We start from the raw sequence: 16,637 nt of genomic DNA, 5'->3' as shown, positions 1-16,637 counted from the left end.
GGACTCTGCACTTTCCCTTGTTACATTTCATATATATATATATTTCATTTCATCATTGTAACCACTGTTGTAAATGCTAGCTGCTTTTTAGTTGGGATTGTGAAATTGTTTTTTCTATGCTTAAGTATAAATAGCGTATGTCCAACTATAAATACAGATAAAGGAATGAAAGATAATTGACTATGCAACAGCAATACTAGAAAACAATCCAAAAATACACGTGAACAGAAGTTGAGGCAAGCTGTACTGGTTCATCTATGCTAAGTTACGTTGTCTCTCCTTTCTATACTTTATCAATTACTATTCTTTTTATCGTGAGTGGGTCTAAAGAGAAGTCAATGGACATCACACTCCTGGTTATTGCTCAAGCCATAACCTCTACAGGGCTGAGCCTTGCAGAAACTGCCTCCCAGTTGCCTCCATAACACAGTCACATTGGGCAGCACTTATACTGAAGTCAGTTGGCTTCAGTTAGCATCAAATGCTGTAAAAACAAATGCATTCAGAGCTTGCTAGAGAAGTTACTGTAAACTCGGGCATCAGTAAAGAAGGTACTAGTTTACGAGTACTTCTCTCTGCAGTGGTCTTAACATGAAGTGATCTGTGCTTTGAAAGTAAATTCCTTTGCAATGTATCTCAGCTTCATTTCGCCTTATTTTAGATATTAATGGAAATGAAGTAACTGAAGTGGAAAAAAAAATATACAAATGCACTGCAGGAATCAATAGAGAGAGATGAGAAAGTCCTGAGATTTTTCACTCCTCCTAAAATCTCAGCAGTCCCTCTATACTGTCTATCTTTTTCCACTGATGAAAGAGGGAAACTAAAGCAACCACATTCTTCATGCAGATCATTATGTCAGATCTAAATGTGGCATCAACGGTTTTCTTAAGGGGAGACCATGCTAAGTAGTGAGCTGATAATAGAGGATACAAGTTTTCTTGTACAGAACAATTCAGAACTTCCAAATCAGGACCTAAATGTCATATGCTGAAGCCGTATAAAACTGTTTCTGATTATGCACCTGAATTAACACTTTTAAGTTCTCACAAGGTCTTATGACTTGGGACTATACAACAGGACTATTTCAAGGTTAGAAGTCACTCATGTCCAGGTAGTTCAGAACCAGGAGGAACAGGTGTATGACTCCTACTGATCGTGAAGGCATTAATAACGAATCTGATAAAGCTCAGTTATTTCTAGACACATGTGTCACACCACAGAGCCTCAACTCTGATGTATGTAACAGAAAGGCAAACTGCTGAAGCCCCATAGACCGATGGGCGCTCGGTGAGAAAAATATTTTTAAAATATAAACATTTTTAAAGTTTAAGACAGAAAAAGACCTCCCTCAGCCCTTCAACATGAACAAGTCAGTAGACCCCTAATCAATCATTCGCAGCAGGTTTCTTCAGTTTCCTTATTTGCACAGAATCTGTTACAGGACCATAAGGAGATAAGGAATCAATAAGTGGCAAGTCCTTTGGGTCATGGCTGAGAGTCCACTGAAGATAACAAAAGTTTTTAAAGGGAGGATAACTAGTGATATTCTGGGTAAATGTACATGAGTGCTAAATCAGGCTGCTCAGGACTAATAAATTGGCCACAAATCTGTGTTTGTATAAAGAAACATTTAACAAAGCCCTGGTATCAATAAAAACTATAGTTTTGTAGAAATTACTGGTTGCTGAATACCCACACCTATTGCCAAATTATTTTGGATGCTAAAACGTTTACAGCAGTTTGGCTGCAAAGAACCCAAAGTATGTACTACAAAGCACGTTAACAAAGCTTATTGCAACCACAAAGCTATGGCTGAATAGTGTTAAAATTTGAGAAGCATGGATAGCGTGGTAATTGCAGTACTTGACAACTTCAGTGTCTTAAATGTAAAGCCTTTTCAGATGAAAAAAACACATGAGGCAGCTTATTCCATGCCTTATCTTCCTGCACACGTACCTCCTGTGGTAGATAAGACCATTATCATTGTAAAAACTGATCAGTCACTCAATTCATTGGAAAATATAAATACATAGATCTCACATAATCAGTTATGCTACAGGTAAAAGTTTCATAGCTGCACAACTCTAAAGTGTTTCAGTGGCTGACCAGGTCAGCAAGAGATTATATGGATTTCACATGACAACTGCAGCTACCAAAACCGAGGTCCTATATTCAATTTTTTATAATTAAAAGGATTCAAAAAACGAAACAAATCTTATTGTAATAGAAAGGGGGATAGTTTGTGAGGGAGTAAGAGTGCTGAAGTAATACAGAAGATGATGTGCAGACAGTGGGGATATAATAAAAGCTGATAAGCTCAAGATAAAATGATGTATTCAATTGAATGTGAATATTTGCAGAAATCATTATTGTCTGTCTAGTAGAAGAGGAGACTACTACTGCGGTACTCCTGCCCATCTCAGCTGTGGAAAATATTCTATGCACTTGAAATGCAGCACAGAGTTGTGTTCAGTTTTAATCGTAAAATCACAAAATGAACTTTTAATGGGTGTTTCCCTTTTCTGGAGTAAAATGCCTTATGGTCATAATATACTGTCTAGAGTTTTGTACTTCTGAATATTAGCTCACTCAAGCAACCACACAACTTTATTTAAATGCATATTTTCAAGATGAAAAATGGTCCTTAGATTTCACTATTCAGACTATTTCACTGTTACCTGTCTACTCTCAAGCAGCAGTAATTTATCTCTCAAGACATCAGATTCTTCACTAACAATAGGCATGAGATTCATCTGACCTGGGAACCCATAACTTACTTCTCTAAGTCATTCTTGAAAAGTGTAAGCAGGACTTGGGATTAATTATTTATCCCTTTAAGAAGGCATTTTCTGTTTCTTTTCTAACAATATGTCGGTATATGACACTGCCCTTATTTTGGCCTCTATTTTCCTGAAGCACAAAATGTCTTTTGTAAAGTTACATCTGGTAGTTACAGAACATGCAACTCATTTCTTTAAACACATGCTATGAACAAGATCACCTAGAATAAAGATTAGTAGGACAGTTACTTTCCCATATCTAAACGTGTTCTTTAAGGCAAAATAGTTTCACAAGTAGCATACGTCATACTGAAATAATAATGTGGTTTTCACAGATGTGAATGGCACGATTCATGTAATAATTTACCCATAAATCCACAACTGTTGTGTCACATTACAGATTCCAAATACCAAATTACAGCCAATGTTACTTAATCATTACATCGCAACAACTGACACAGGCTATTTTCTACCTTTATAGATTGGTCACTCCAACAACAAACGAGTTTCAGCAATGAAGCACTCTCAAAGTCTAGGGAATATTTACTTTTACCTGAAAAACAAGATACATCATTTATGAACAGGCAATATTCATAGAAGCACACAGATAGAAAGATATTTAACATTTTTAACTTTCTACTTCAGCAACATATCTGAAAAAGCGTAATTTCTTAGAATATGCTTTCAACTGATGCAAAACGCATGAAGTGTTCAGACAATAAATTGTTTGAACATTTATTCTTATGCTAAATCTGATTAGTACCTTTTTTTTTGTATGAAAGGAGTCTGATATCTCACAGAGTATGTTTCCATCATAGAACGACTTAGACCATTTCAACCTATAGAAAAGAAGGCTTGGGAGGACCTCATTCAGTATTCCAGTACTTAAACAGCAGCTACAAAGAGGATGGAGACTCTCTCACCACAAGGAGCCACATGGAGAGGACAAAAGGCAATAGGTACAAGTTGCACAGGCAGAGGTTTTACCTTGATATAAGACAATTTTTTGGTTTTTTTACAGTGAGAACAATGAATCACTGGAACAACCTCCTCAGGGATGCGGTGGAATCGCCACCACTGGAGATTTTCAAGGTACAATTGGACAGGGTGCTAGCTGATCTCATCTAGCTTTCCTTTCCTATTCTCATCCAGCTTTCCCACAACAGATTAGACTAGACAATCTTTCAAAGTGTCTTCCAACTTGAGCTGTTCTACAGTTTTCAAAAGATAGAGAATACATTCTGCTTTGGACTCCTTAACTATAGATTTTACTATATAAATTCTAAAACTATTTGAATATGTGTTTCTTTACCTTTAAAACAGTAACACAGCCTATGCAAAAACACGTTCATTAACATTTCACATAGTTACTTTCCTGGTACAGTGCCACAATACTTGTCATGATTTTATGTTCCATCTCTTTCTTCCAACAGGCATTTCTGCTGTCATCAAGTTCTACAGTTATGGTGCATATAAGAGTCAGAGGAGGAAAGGGACACTAAAAACTGATTTTAGATGGAAATATTCTTATTTACATAGCAGAGGGTCAAGACTTTACTTGAATTTGTGTCACCAGTCTATACAAGACTTAGTCTATAACAGGAAGACTATATTTGTTAGGTAATTACACTGACAAACATCCATATTCTGTTCAGGTTTTCATTTAAACATTCTTTGGTTAATTGCATACTGTAAAAATAAACAGACTGGCTTGCAAAGCTGAGATTCATGAAGATGCCTGTGGGACACTAACATGAAGAGATTAGTTTATGCCACCCTAAGCCAAAAGTTCTGAGGGCATTATTGAACAGTCAAGATGACTCTTGTATTACTAAGGCAACAGTTTGCTTGAAGGGCTGTATATATTACTGGGCAGGCACGTAACGGTGATGAGGGAGACTGGGGGAGGGGGGACAACAGTGTTTGTCTTATTGCATTTCTGTTTTTCAGGCTGCTAAAGAACGTCTTCAGAATCTCAGCTGAGTGTTTTGCCATTACAGCAAAAATATGCTTGATTCTAGAATTACTTAACATTTTGTTGACATGTTTTTGTGACATTCACAGAACAGAATAACCCAGTTTTGGTATTTGCAAACTGGACTTGCTTGAAGCTAAAGAATGGAAAGAGTTTTTTTTCATTATTGACATTATATGATGTATTTTAGCAACAAAAACATGCAAAGAAAATAACACTTAAAAGCTAATATTGCTACTCCTACATATACTTACTGCTTGGTAGCTCTCCATAAAAACTGGGGAATGAAGGTGTTATTGCTTCTCTATTTCGCCATTTGTCATGTACAGATTCTGATTTCTGTGGGCTAAAAGAATACGAAACTATTAAATAAAACCTGAACGTATTTACAAAAGACTTCTCTCTGAAGGCAGGTCTGGGTTTTTTTTAAGGAAGGTGCTCTGTAATCTATTACTATCAACCCCAAGTTAGTTTCTCCTCAAAAGTCACTTGCATTCTTTTGTCCACAACGTGGTATTGAAACATTCACATCTATGCAAATACTGACAAGTACCATTCACACGAAGGAACTTTACAATTGTTTCAAAATTTATTATAGATGACCTTTAAAGTTCGAGCATCACAGACAGCACCAAACTAAAGCTTAGTTGCAAGACAGCTATAAATAGGTATGCTATTCAGCTGTGGAAGAAGCAATCCAAATCAAATTGTGTCCAAACCCCAAATAAAACATTTCAGTCTTTGAATAAAATTAATAATTTTTCTCTAACCAAAATTTACAGCAATTTTTTCCTCCGTTTTGTACCAAAAATTGCCTATTTCTACAAGAGATGTTAGCTTTTCTAGCTTTATATTTCCTGGAGAAAACTAAATTATATAGTATGGCTTTCACGAAAAAATAAAAAAACATGCACTTTTTCTTGCAACAACTGTCACTTATAATTTTAGGGGAGATACGTTTCAAAGACAGGATGTCTATGTCTGGGAAAAAGATATTTGATTCTGGTACGATGCCCAACACAGCATCTTTCCAACAGAGTACTGCAAGACACAACGCAAGCATAAAGTCCTTTCTTGCGCGGAAAGGAATTTGTGTATAAGCTGGAATCCTGGAAATAACCTTTCATATAAGAGCTTGTGTTGAATATGGACCAGTAGAGAATGTGATTAGCAGTAAAAGTAATTGAGAAACTCGTGGCTGTCCTGCAGGATGCTTCATAGCTTGAGATATGCTTAACACCTAGAACATCATGGAAGATTCACAGATATTTACAGAATCAGGATCAATAGTTTTTGTCCTCCTTCCTGCCTCTGCACCATAGCATCACCAACACTGAATTTAATTGTCACTACAATGCTAAATACAGACCAATGTAGGTTTGCTGAACAACAGAAGTCTGTGGCCAACATTCACTGCCTGATTAGTATGCTCTATTTGGCTTGGTCAAATAACGTCAAGCATGCTATTTTTCCTTTAATGCTGAAAAAGCATTTAGTCAATAAAACCGTTTTGAGTAACGTAAATGTTATTTGGGAAGGTGCTCACAGCATAAGGGCTGATGAGGCATTCATTCCCAGTAGCTGCCATTATTACCGGGGGGTTGTACTTTAGAAAGCGTAACTAGGACAGACTGTTCTTGTCTCTCATGTTTTATTTATCTCTGGAGCCAAGGGTTTCATGGTAAAGGAAGTATACTGCCTATAGAGAGAGGAAGCTAAAATAGCACAAATGTGCTAAAGCACTTCTCAAAATGTGCCTGGAGAGACCTCATTATTCTACTTAGTGTAAACTGTGAGGAAAAGAGCAATCTCTGGAAAAACAGGGTGTGAAGGTGGAGAATTCGAGCTTTTTTTTTGTTTGAAAAAAATTTCTCTCTCATCTGCTAAATAGGAAAATATTCTTAACTTTACTTCAATCTCCTTTTGTTTAAAAAACATCCTGTTAAAAAAAATCTGGAGAAAGAATGTAAACTCTATTGCAAAAGTCCATATTTAAGAAAGGCGTCCGTTTGGTATTTTTCACTTTAACCACTATAAAGGAAGAAAATACTCACAATGAAAAGGTTCTTACCTTTCAGTGTCACCTGTAACTGCTGAAGATGTGTTAATTATCCTGTTGATTAATGCTATTCTGCCAAATAAGAACACTGTTTCCGATTCCTTTGTTCCATAAACATTATTCTCGGCTCCATCCTTCTTTCCAGTTTGCCCTTCAGTTACAGCAAGGTACTTGTTTGATAAATCAAGCACTCTTTTTGAGAACAAGTTGATGACTGTGTGTTCCTCTAGCACATCACAATCAGTACCTTTCCATCCTGGCAACATAAGTGATAGGTGGTTCTCATTCGACGCAAGTCCAAAAGAAACAGGACACTGAAGCCTCAAGACATCCAAGTGTTGAACACAAAGATTATCTATTTCTTTATCTACACCCCATGGTATGAGACATGACAAAACCAGTTTAGCTGTATCAGTGGTGATGTTCACATCAAAGTTTCCCGATGGCTGCATTCTAATCTTTCTTGAGCTCTTCATTTTTTTCTGTCTTTTCATGCCACCACTTTCTTCTCCAGGCCTAGCTGCGTTATTATCCCGACAGACTTGGTCTGGACAAACAGTATCTCCGTGTCCATCCACCAGAGATACGGAGCCAGCAGTTTTATTTCTTTTTAATGTCAGTGCCCTTTTCTCAGTAGTACTTTTGGTTCTTTCTAGAGTGTCATCGTTGTGGAATGAATTCGTTGACTTTAATCCATTGAGTTGAGATGCCAGCAGAAGTTCTTCAAGTTTTTCCAGATCAAATAAGAGAATATGAAAGTTTGCATTGTTCCATTTTGTCTTAACTGGTAAAATAGTAAAGGGCTGTTGGATGTGGCTGGTATCAGTTAACTGAAAGAAAAATATTAAGTGTAAAAACATAAATCCATAGTATTGTAATTTTCAAGATAGCAGCATAGAATTGCACATAAAATAGACCAAATTTATTAACTCCATTAAATTAAACTTAACTATATTTATTCCCTTCTTACTAAGGAAAAAGGATTTTTTTTCTAAATAGATCAAGATACACATGCATGTAAATACTATAATACAGGCCTACTAACATCTTCAAATATACAGCCATGCTGTAGATTGCACATATCTTTGCCAAAACTCTAGGCTGGTATTTCTTCTGCTAGATCTCATTTCAAGCTGTAAGGCTTTTTAAAAAGTTTTAAAGAATAGAGCTTTTTTTTTTTAAAGAAAATAAATAAAGCTAGGGAAACAAATTCTACAATGCTGCAAAATTCCTGCTAACCTTGAGAATCTGTATGTCTTGTAGCAATTTGGGATATATCTGAGACAAATACTATTTTAGCCATTTTAAACCATGCAACACAGTCTGAAAGTTGCTCAGTTCTGAGTTAGGTCACACACACTTCATCAGCAGCAATAAAGAACTTACAAAATTAGATCTCTAGTTACAGAATCAGTTACCTTAGGTGAAAATAATTGCAAGAAAAAGGGGTACAGAGAGCTACTGCAATGCTTGTAAACATCTGACTTCACCTTGCACCACCCTATTTCCAACCTGGATCTTTCTAAAACTCCCCACACTTCTCCCACCAACTTCAAAGGCCATTGCAGAGCATCATTTCAGTTCCACTGTTTCTGCTGAAAATAGTCAATCTTAAAAGAAGCCATCAAGTGTTAACAAACAGGGCAACAGCTGGCTTTAACTTGAACACAATGTAAATTAACTCTTCTTTTTCAAGACCGTTCCTCACCTTTTACATTACAAACTATGATTTTATAGGATTAGCTGTTTAAAAACCCTTAATATAGCAGTTGCAAATAACACCGGCAGGGGGGGTGGGGGTAGAGGTGGAGGTGAAGTACTCTCTAACCTATAAGTTATTTGACTATTTAGTTTTGGGTAATAGTATAATTTAGTTTTCTGTTATTTAGAGAATGATGCTCCCACCATATGAGGATGCACTCTAAATACATAATCTTATTTAAAGATTTCCATAGGGAGTCATAAGAGATTAGAGCTGCTTGTTCAGGTTTTCTTGTTATCCCTTTCCTTTTTCCTTTTTAAAAAATAATACATTATAGTTAAGCACTGGGATTATTTTAATCTTTAATTATGCTGTTTCCTAATACATAGGGTGAACCCCAAGGAATGCAAACACTGGAATTCACAAGCTAGCTTGGACATTAATAGAAGCTATTATTCTTTGGCCCACCATTTTCAGCTTCTGTTCTGTACATTTACATTTGGTTGATTAACATCTCGAAACTTTGACGAAAATCACCATCCAAACAAAAGAGAATACTGTGACAATGACAATCTGTGGAGGCACCTGGTGATGCTACCATGTGAAGTCACAATAAATGTATACTGGCAATATGAAAGCTTATTGACATTGATCCTAAAAGCATCTACCAAGTTATCTTAGCTCTCTGCCATAGGCATTTCATTCCAATGAATGAAGGTGAACATCTAAAGCTTTAGACATAAAACACTATTTAGGAAATACGAACAAGCTATTCTCCGTAACAGAAGATGACAGAAAATGGAAGGAAACCCATAAAACTAACTATGAACTAGAGCGCTGGGAATAGCATTTAATGATGGGTATAGAAAATCAGATTAACAGATATTTACATTCTGTACCGTGCCTCTCCTGAAGTTCCAGAAGTATTTAACAAAAATAAAACTACTATATTCAGATAAATATTGTCATCATCTTTTTTTTTTCCAAATGCACATATTAAAAGTTTAGTAACTCTTGTTACTAACTCTCTTGTACCAAAAAATAGGCTAATAACAACAGCAGTAACAAAGCATGACTGGTCTCTGAACCACACAGTCGAACTTTGAGGCCTCCCTGTCACCAACACACAGGCTTCAGCAATTAAAAGATCCCTTTTTCCTCCTTTTCGGACAATTTTTGCTCAACTCAGACTCAGTTATCATAGGATTGCCTTTCAAACCCAAGCTGCTCAAGTGGATAGTACTTTATATATGGCCAAATATCAAGCCATTCAAGACTTACTGGTCTCCCAGTGACTTTCAAATGGTCATGTAAAAAAAGAAATAAATTTAGTAATAGAGGAGGCTTCCTTGAAGTCTTCAAGTTAAGTGGCCACCACACTATGATCTGCTGAACGTAACCTGTGGATTTGGATAACCATCATTTTGAAAGACAGCTTCAAGGCATCATTTCTAGTTTACCACTGCTCCATTTGAATTTTATTTCTGACACGGCCAACTTTCTGATTTCTTATTTACAGGTCTCTCCTGACCACCAATGTTCCATCTGCTTTTATAATTTAGCTGAAAAACTGGGAAGATCTTTTTTTTCCCCACTATTTATTGTAAAAATCTTCTGGAAGCTATTACAAACTCTTTTACAGCTTCAGTAATTTTATCCAGATTTTTAGGGCTGATATTTGTTCTAGTGTATGAATCTAAAATAGGTATAAGTGTTAAGGACCCCTGCTGCAGTTCAGATATGAAAATTAGCAGAATGTACCACTTCTTTTTCATGCATCGCTAGCAACAAATCAAACAAGGAGTTACTCTGAAGGAGGTGCACATTATTCAAGAAAGAAAACTATTAATAAGCAAAGTCATGCTTTCATCAAGTGTAAAAATTGTCACGCTCAGTGCTAAAACCATTTTTTTTGGTCACAGTACAGCTTACCACTTATTTTTGTTGGAAACTGAGAAGTAGGAAGCACTTTTTAATTGTGTGTATGCATGCATCATCAGCCTGATGGTGCTAGTCAAACTAGCTCCATCTAGTGCTAGCTGCATCTTAAACTAGCCAGGTAAAATATTGGCTAGTCCCGACAAAAACTGATGAGTAAGTATCTCAAAAAGCTTCTATAATTGACTACTAGACCTAAATTTAAACATTTCCAAATCTCAAACTAAAACAGTCCACTTTTTTAGTTCTATTTTTATTTTCTTTTTAGCATTAACAGATCAGTGTTTGAAGCAGAATAGCTTAGTAATGAGGCCAGGCATCCTTTGTTCAAAAGAAAGCCATCTGTGTGCCGATAACATTCCTTTTTTTAAACTGCACCATTTTTACTGCCTGGAGAGATCTGCATTGCTTGATAAGGCTCTTGATGAGGCCTTCACCTGTGAGTTTTAAAGAAGCAGGAAGCCTTGCTACAGACCAAATTTATATCCTGAGACTTGTGCACCTCTTGTGCATCATCTCTGACTGACCCACAGCAGAACAAGCCTTCTACATCCAGGAAAAAGCAGGATTCAGGTAGGTTTTGGAATGGCAAGCTGTATTCCACACATGGCAACTAACAGCTCTGTAATAGCTCCCTCGTTTGCCACTGAAGATGTTTGAGCCAGGACAAGACAAAAGCTGGGGCAACAAACTTGGCACACTCACTGCAATTGAATTCTTCTAGCACTGCATTAATTTCTGCTCTACAACTTACAAGCCTGTTGTTCTACCTCTTTGCTTCTCCCTTTATGTATCTTTACCTAAACCAGTGTAGCACCCAAGGAAAAATTTGCCCATGTCCTTGAAAAGAGGGAGACAGGGGGGTACCCTTACCGTGGCCCCCAAACACATCAATTCATGCCATTACCTTTAACAGATTTGACAGATATACCATATAAAAATTTCATGGCAAGTACAATTCAAGTGTTATTTTACCTAGCTGCCTTCTCATCTCTAAAGGTCTTTTTCCACTGGGATCAAATTTATTCTAGGAACGCTATTCCACTTAAAACACACACTTCCATTAGCTGGCAGGGATTCCCATACTTCTCAGATATATGTGTCTCTTCCACACAGTAGCTTTCTTTACCAGATGCATTCTATTGTGAGTTTTGTGCTAAAACCAGATTTGACAAGAATGGTCTTGACATTCATTTTACATAAAGGAAATAAAGTGGCAAAATCACATGGTAGATTTTTAGAAGGCAAACCAGACTCAGAGTAGACTTTAACGCCACTGATACCACTGAAAGGAAATTGCTCAGTTCTCACAGAGTGGGTAGAATCAGCTACTACATGAAACAAGTCCTGAAGTACTAAATGTGACTTTCTTACAGATTTTTGGTCTTCTTTATCCATTGTGCTCGCACTTTATCCCAAACATAACACAAAAAAATGAACAGAAAATTGATCCCAAAGTTCCCAGTAGCTGCAGAATGAATCATCCTGTATAAAGCATAAACGTGAGCTGTTCTGCTGATGCCAGTAAGGTTTTTAATTAGGTAATATTCAAGGGGTTTGCGTTCCTTTGAGCTTTCTCTTGTTAGAGAGTATATTTTGATCTGTTAACATTAAACAAGTCAGAAGAGATCAGTTCCCTCCCTTCATCCACTACTTGCTGCCCACTGAGGCTCAAGAAAGTATTACACAGAAATTGAACTTATTTTAGGAGAAATTTTAGTTCGATTGCAGGAGGAGTGGGCGAGCTTAATTAAAGTATTGTCAAAGCAGATTTTCATTAATGGAAGCTGCACCGCTGCTGATTTTTTCTGGGGGTGGGAGATTTTCTCTCATTGCTCTGAGTGGTTTTGGCAGACATGCTTTTCTATTTTAACAGTCATTACACTGTAGGCTTTTAATACAGGGCCAATACAACAGCGCACTTCAGTACGTGATAAAAGTCTGTCAGATAAGCAAGACTTCCTCTTTTAAAGAGTATTTAGTTCATTATTAAATACACTTATATAAAGAAATCTGCTAGTTTAATCAGTAAAATACCACCATCCTACTGTCTGCTCATGTGTATTCAATGAAGACGTCCTCTGAGCAATGTGCATGTACTACACCCGTTCAAACAAGAATTTTTAAGGAAAACCCAACGTGGAATCATTAAAAACACTGCATCTTATATTCTTTATGAAGCTTCTCAATATGGTAATTTCCAAACTATCGCAATGAAATCTGAGAATCTCAATATGCTTATTTCAATGAAATTAATACTTATTTTTGCCGTCTGTCCTTTCCTGTAATCTGGCCTTTAATTACACTACAAAGACAAGAGAAACTTTAAAGACTATTAACGTTTCAGTCACTTACTGTTCATTACCTCTGTGACAATCGATAACATTGACAATAAATAGAAATTTTGTTTTTAAACTCAAATGTGAAAAACTTCAGTCACAAATGAAAGAGGAGGTGGGTCACCTGAATTTGTCAGCCAAAATGTACCGAGGGCTAAGAATTTTCTGTGTCTTGATCATGCCAGCCACTGGCATGTTAACACAAGTTCAGAGCTCCTAACTTTTCTCAGAATCACGTCTCATCACCGGTTTGGGTCCAGGCTCACAAACAATAAGCACGTCACACAGCTCCTTGTAAAAGTTATTTAGCTACTCCTACCCTGCCTCCTACATTAGTGAAAGAGCTGTTTTAACCGAAGCATGGCTACCACACCTAAGGGTCTTTAACATTAACTTCCATTGCCAATGACAGTTCTATTCCATTCTCCATGATGATTTATCCTTGATGGTAGGAAGCAATGAGTGTGTTTGCATTTTTGTATGAAATATAGAAGAGCTTAGTAAGCGTCTTTACCTGCACAGACATTTTTCTCTTTAACCTTCTTACAGAAAACAGTAGTATTACATATAATATATGAAGAGAAATGTTTTGGGGACACATTTACAGGTGCTAGCTTACACATAGTTTTGCAAAACGGGAAACCTGTAATCGTTTCATGGTATTGTCTCAGAAACCAAACACAAACAATGCACAAAATGGCTGGCACACTGTAAATTAAAGCACTAAATTAATTTCTAAATCCTCTGAGCCCTCGGTTGCTAGAGATGGTAGTCGATAGCAGTAAAAAAAATTGCCTCCTTGAAATGTGCTTGGTGGACAGCAGCTTGATGATTGGCAGCACAAATAGAAGACAAACGAGAAAGCCTTCAATCTGCAGCTGATGCACAGGAAGAACATGGGGAGCTGCGTTTACAATAGAGAAAACATTACCAAGCTAATGGCACAGGCAATCATTTGACCACCATGCATCTCTGATAGCAGCAGGGCATCCATTTTCAGTTAAGTGTTAGAGTACCTTTTTGCTTTCTCTGACCACTGCAGGGGTAAAACAACCTAGTGTGTGAAACCCACTGACTGGTAATAAATTACTATATTGGATACTTTTTGTTTTCTTTCAGCAATGACTTTACTGTGTATTCCTGCTATCATTACCAATTAAAGTGTAGATTGCGTTAGCAAGCTATATCTAACTGTATATCAGTCCCTATGCTCCAATTGCTTTGGCAAGTATCACCGGGTCAAGAGGCTCCTTTGACCTTTATCAGCTAAGTCTCTCTGACCACTCACTATTTTAAGCAATCTCAGCTGAACAGATGGACACTTTTGCAGACTCTATAAAGCTTAGAATATAAAGATAAATGAAATTGTGTTTGGGGCTTCAAACTGGTTTATGAGCATAAAATATTGTTAGCAAGTTCCACAAAAATCTCAGATGTCAAATAACACATCCTAAACCTACACTGTGAACACACCACCTCTTTATCTACTAGGAAATGGTTTTTTTGTTGCTGTTGTAGCTTCCATAGATAAAACTAAACTTAATATAACTCACATGTCTGTCTAGTTAATACAAAGTCACTTCTCAATTTAGAAAGCTTAATTACTTTAATCATTAAAAGACAAAGAAAATTTAATATAGCCTTTTACCATAGCAGCACATAGCACAGGATCAAACAGATCATTCAGCAGAAGAATACTAAAACAGTTGGATACGACAGAGCATTGAGAGAAGGTTTGAACCTTCATTTCTAATTTCTCTATCTTCAGTTTCTTAAAAGGCCTTACTCTTTAAATTACTGCACCAAACTTTAAGTCATACAACACGTAAAAACCCTCTTCAAATTCCCTAGGTGATGCTTGAAGAACTGGTAATGATTAGATATAAATGTGGTCTTGCGATCATGTTTGGGTTTTTTATAACAACAAAAAATCATCTATTGTGCAATAATAACATCGAATGATCTTCTGTTAGAGCTAAATCACATCAGCAAACCTGCCTTGTTAAGTTCATAACCTTAAGTAACAAACGTTACACAGGCTTAACTAGATTTAGTGTTGAAAATTTCTTAAATTAGATAAGACCATAGGAGACTATTTTTTTGGTGTGTTTTTTTTTTAAGCCTGGCTTGGTTCTCAGAAGAATAAATCCCCAGTAGGAAAATTTCTGATCTGCATCTTTCTGCAGGATCTCATAGATGTTTCATAGTAATACTGCCCCAAAACATTTTTTGTCCTTCATTCTTGTACCATCCCACTTCAACCAACAATTCAACACGGTCTTACAATATCATTTGCAAATACACAGCTGTCTTATTTATTTTCAAACCGGGACACTTGCCCAGCTGAAAGGATGAGCAATGCAGGATATGTGCAAAGATGTATCTAGTTAAAACTAGCTACAAACAGTGGGTATATAATTGAAACAGCTCTTAAACATACGCTATCTCTAGAAGAACCTGCATAGGTAGGAAGAATGCAAATTACCAGCTATACTTTCCTCCCTGTGTAAAGGCTTTATGCACCTTCTAATCCAATCTGGCTCCTATCAGCAATCCACACATGCACATTCCCATGTCTAACCCTGCGTTCACCTCCTGGAGCTTCAAATTTAATGAGCATGTGAGCAGTTCCTGTCACTAGAAGCACCCATAGCCTGCCAAGGTGGGCAGACAGGTCAGGCTTACCCTCTCCACAGCAATGCTGGCATAGGGTGAGGATCAGAGAGTGTAAAGGTGCTACTATACCAAGACCATTCGTGTTCCTTAACTTCAGACACTTCACTTAGTCATAGGACAGAGGATCCTCTTGATGGGGCACTCAGAACTTTTTTCTTATTAACTTACCCTTTTTAAACCTAAGTACTCACATATAAAGAAATAAGTGTAAAGAGCCCGGAGTCAATAGTCGTGCTCCAGCTTGCATTCACATGCAATCTATGCTTGACCTGAGGCTTCACCATTTGAACAATGCAGTCCTAAACAAAAGGTGTCAACTCATGATGAATTTTCCCAGAAGAGCTAGTTCCAAAAAAGTGTTTGGAACTTGCCTTACATTACTTTAGTTATATTATTCAGCACAAGAACTCTAGTCAAATTACTGAGGATGACCAGATCCTCCAAGAATCCATCTCCCACACAGAAAAGCTACGATATTTGTTGAGTTTACAGCACCAATGTTTGTCTATCAATTTAACTGCAACATAAGCAGAGTCAGCCCTTTTCTTTCCAACACTATAATCTCTCCCTCTCTATTTTTTTCCTTCTCTAATCCCAGTGGAGAATGTTACTATCTTTGCAGCACTTTGACCAGTAATTGTAGCATCACTACTGATGAGGCTGTGGCAGAATGTAAATAATTAAGCCAAGGAGTCTTCAAGCTGTGTGATGAATAGACTAAGCAACTGGATAAACCCCCCTTTTATCACGTATGGGAGACCACTGTCAGACAGATTGCTGGCCAGATGGATCTACTGGGCACAACAAATTTTTAATTGCTCAGGGAGAATTGCTAACACATCTATTACTCAATGTAGAGACCTGGTATAAAAATTAAATGTTTCTCATATTTTGTTTTCATGTCTGCACTGTTTCTCCATCACTAATACTGAACTTAGTTTTTTGTTGTTGTTCTTGTTGGATTTAATGCAAATGTACATATAAAAGTGATCCTGGAGAAAAATCACAATATGATATCATGTAATAACTGGTAACTAAAACGAATATACAGAATATTCTTCACGTGAGTTTTTAATAGCAGGAAACACGTCTACATTTTGGGTTTTCTTTTCAGGAAAATATTTGAAGAAATATATATGATATACAGACAACTTTTGCTCTGCTC

At 36.8% G+C, this 16,637-nt stretch overlaps 1 protein-coding gene across 1 annotated transcript in view; it reads right to left on the bottom strand.

The window, feature by feature from the left end:
* Window positions 1-1,388: 1,388 nt before the first annotated feature.
* Window positions 1,389-16,637, bottom strand: part of WDR72 (WD repeat domain 72) — a 55,543-nt gene continuing 40,294 nt past the window's right edge. The window contains exons 14-17 of the mRNA XM_010192339.1: window positions 6,830-7,647; window positions 5,003-5,104; window positions 3,257-3,329; window positions 1,389-1,505 (exon numbers count right to left, since the gene is read on the bottom strand). Coding sequence (XP_010190641.1) covers window positions 1,389-1,505; window positions 3,257-3,329; window positions 5,003-5,104; window positions 6,830-7,647 — 1,110 coding nt within the window. The remainder of the gene's footprint in view (window positions 1,506-3,256; window positions 3,330-5,002; window positions 5,105-6,829; window positions 7,648-16,637) is intronic.

This window comes from Mesitornis unicolor, unplaced genomic scaffold (genome assembly GCF_000695765.1).
Source record: "Mesitornis unicolor isolate BGI_N332 unplaced genomic scaffold, ASM69576v1 scaffold5859, whole genome shotgun sequence".
Classification (NCBI taxonomy): domain Eukaryota; kingdom Metazoa; phylum Chordata; class Aves; order Mesitornithiformes; family Mesitornithidae; genus Mesitornis; species Mesitornis unicolor.
The sequence above is the reverse complement of the archived record's forward strand: the minus strand, read 5'-3'. Positions and strand labels throughout refer to the sequence as shown.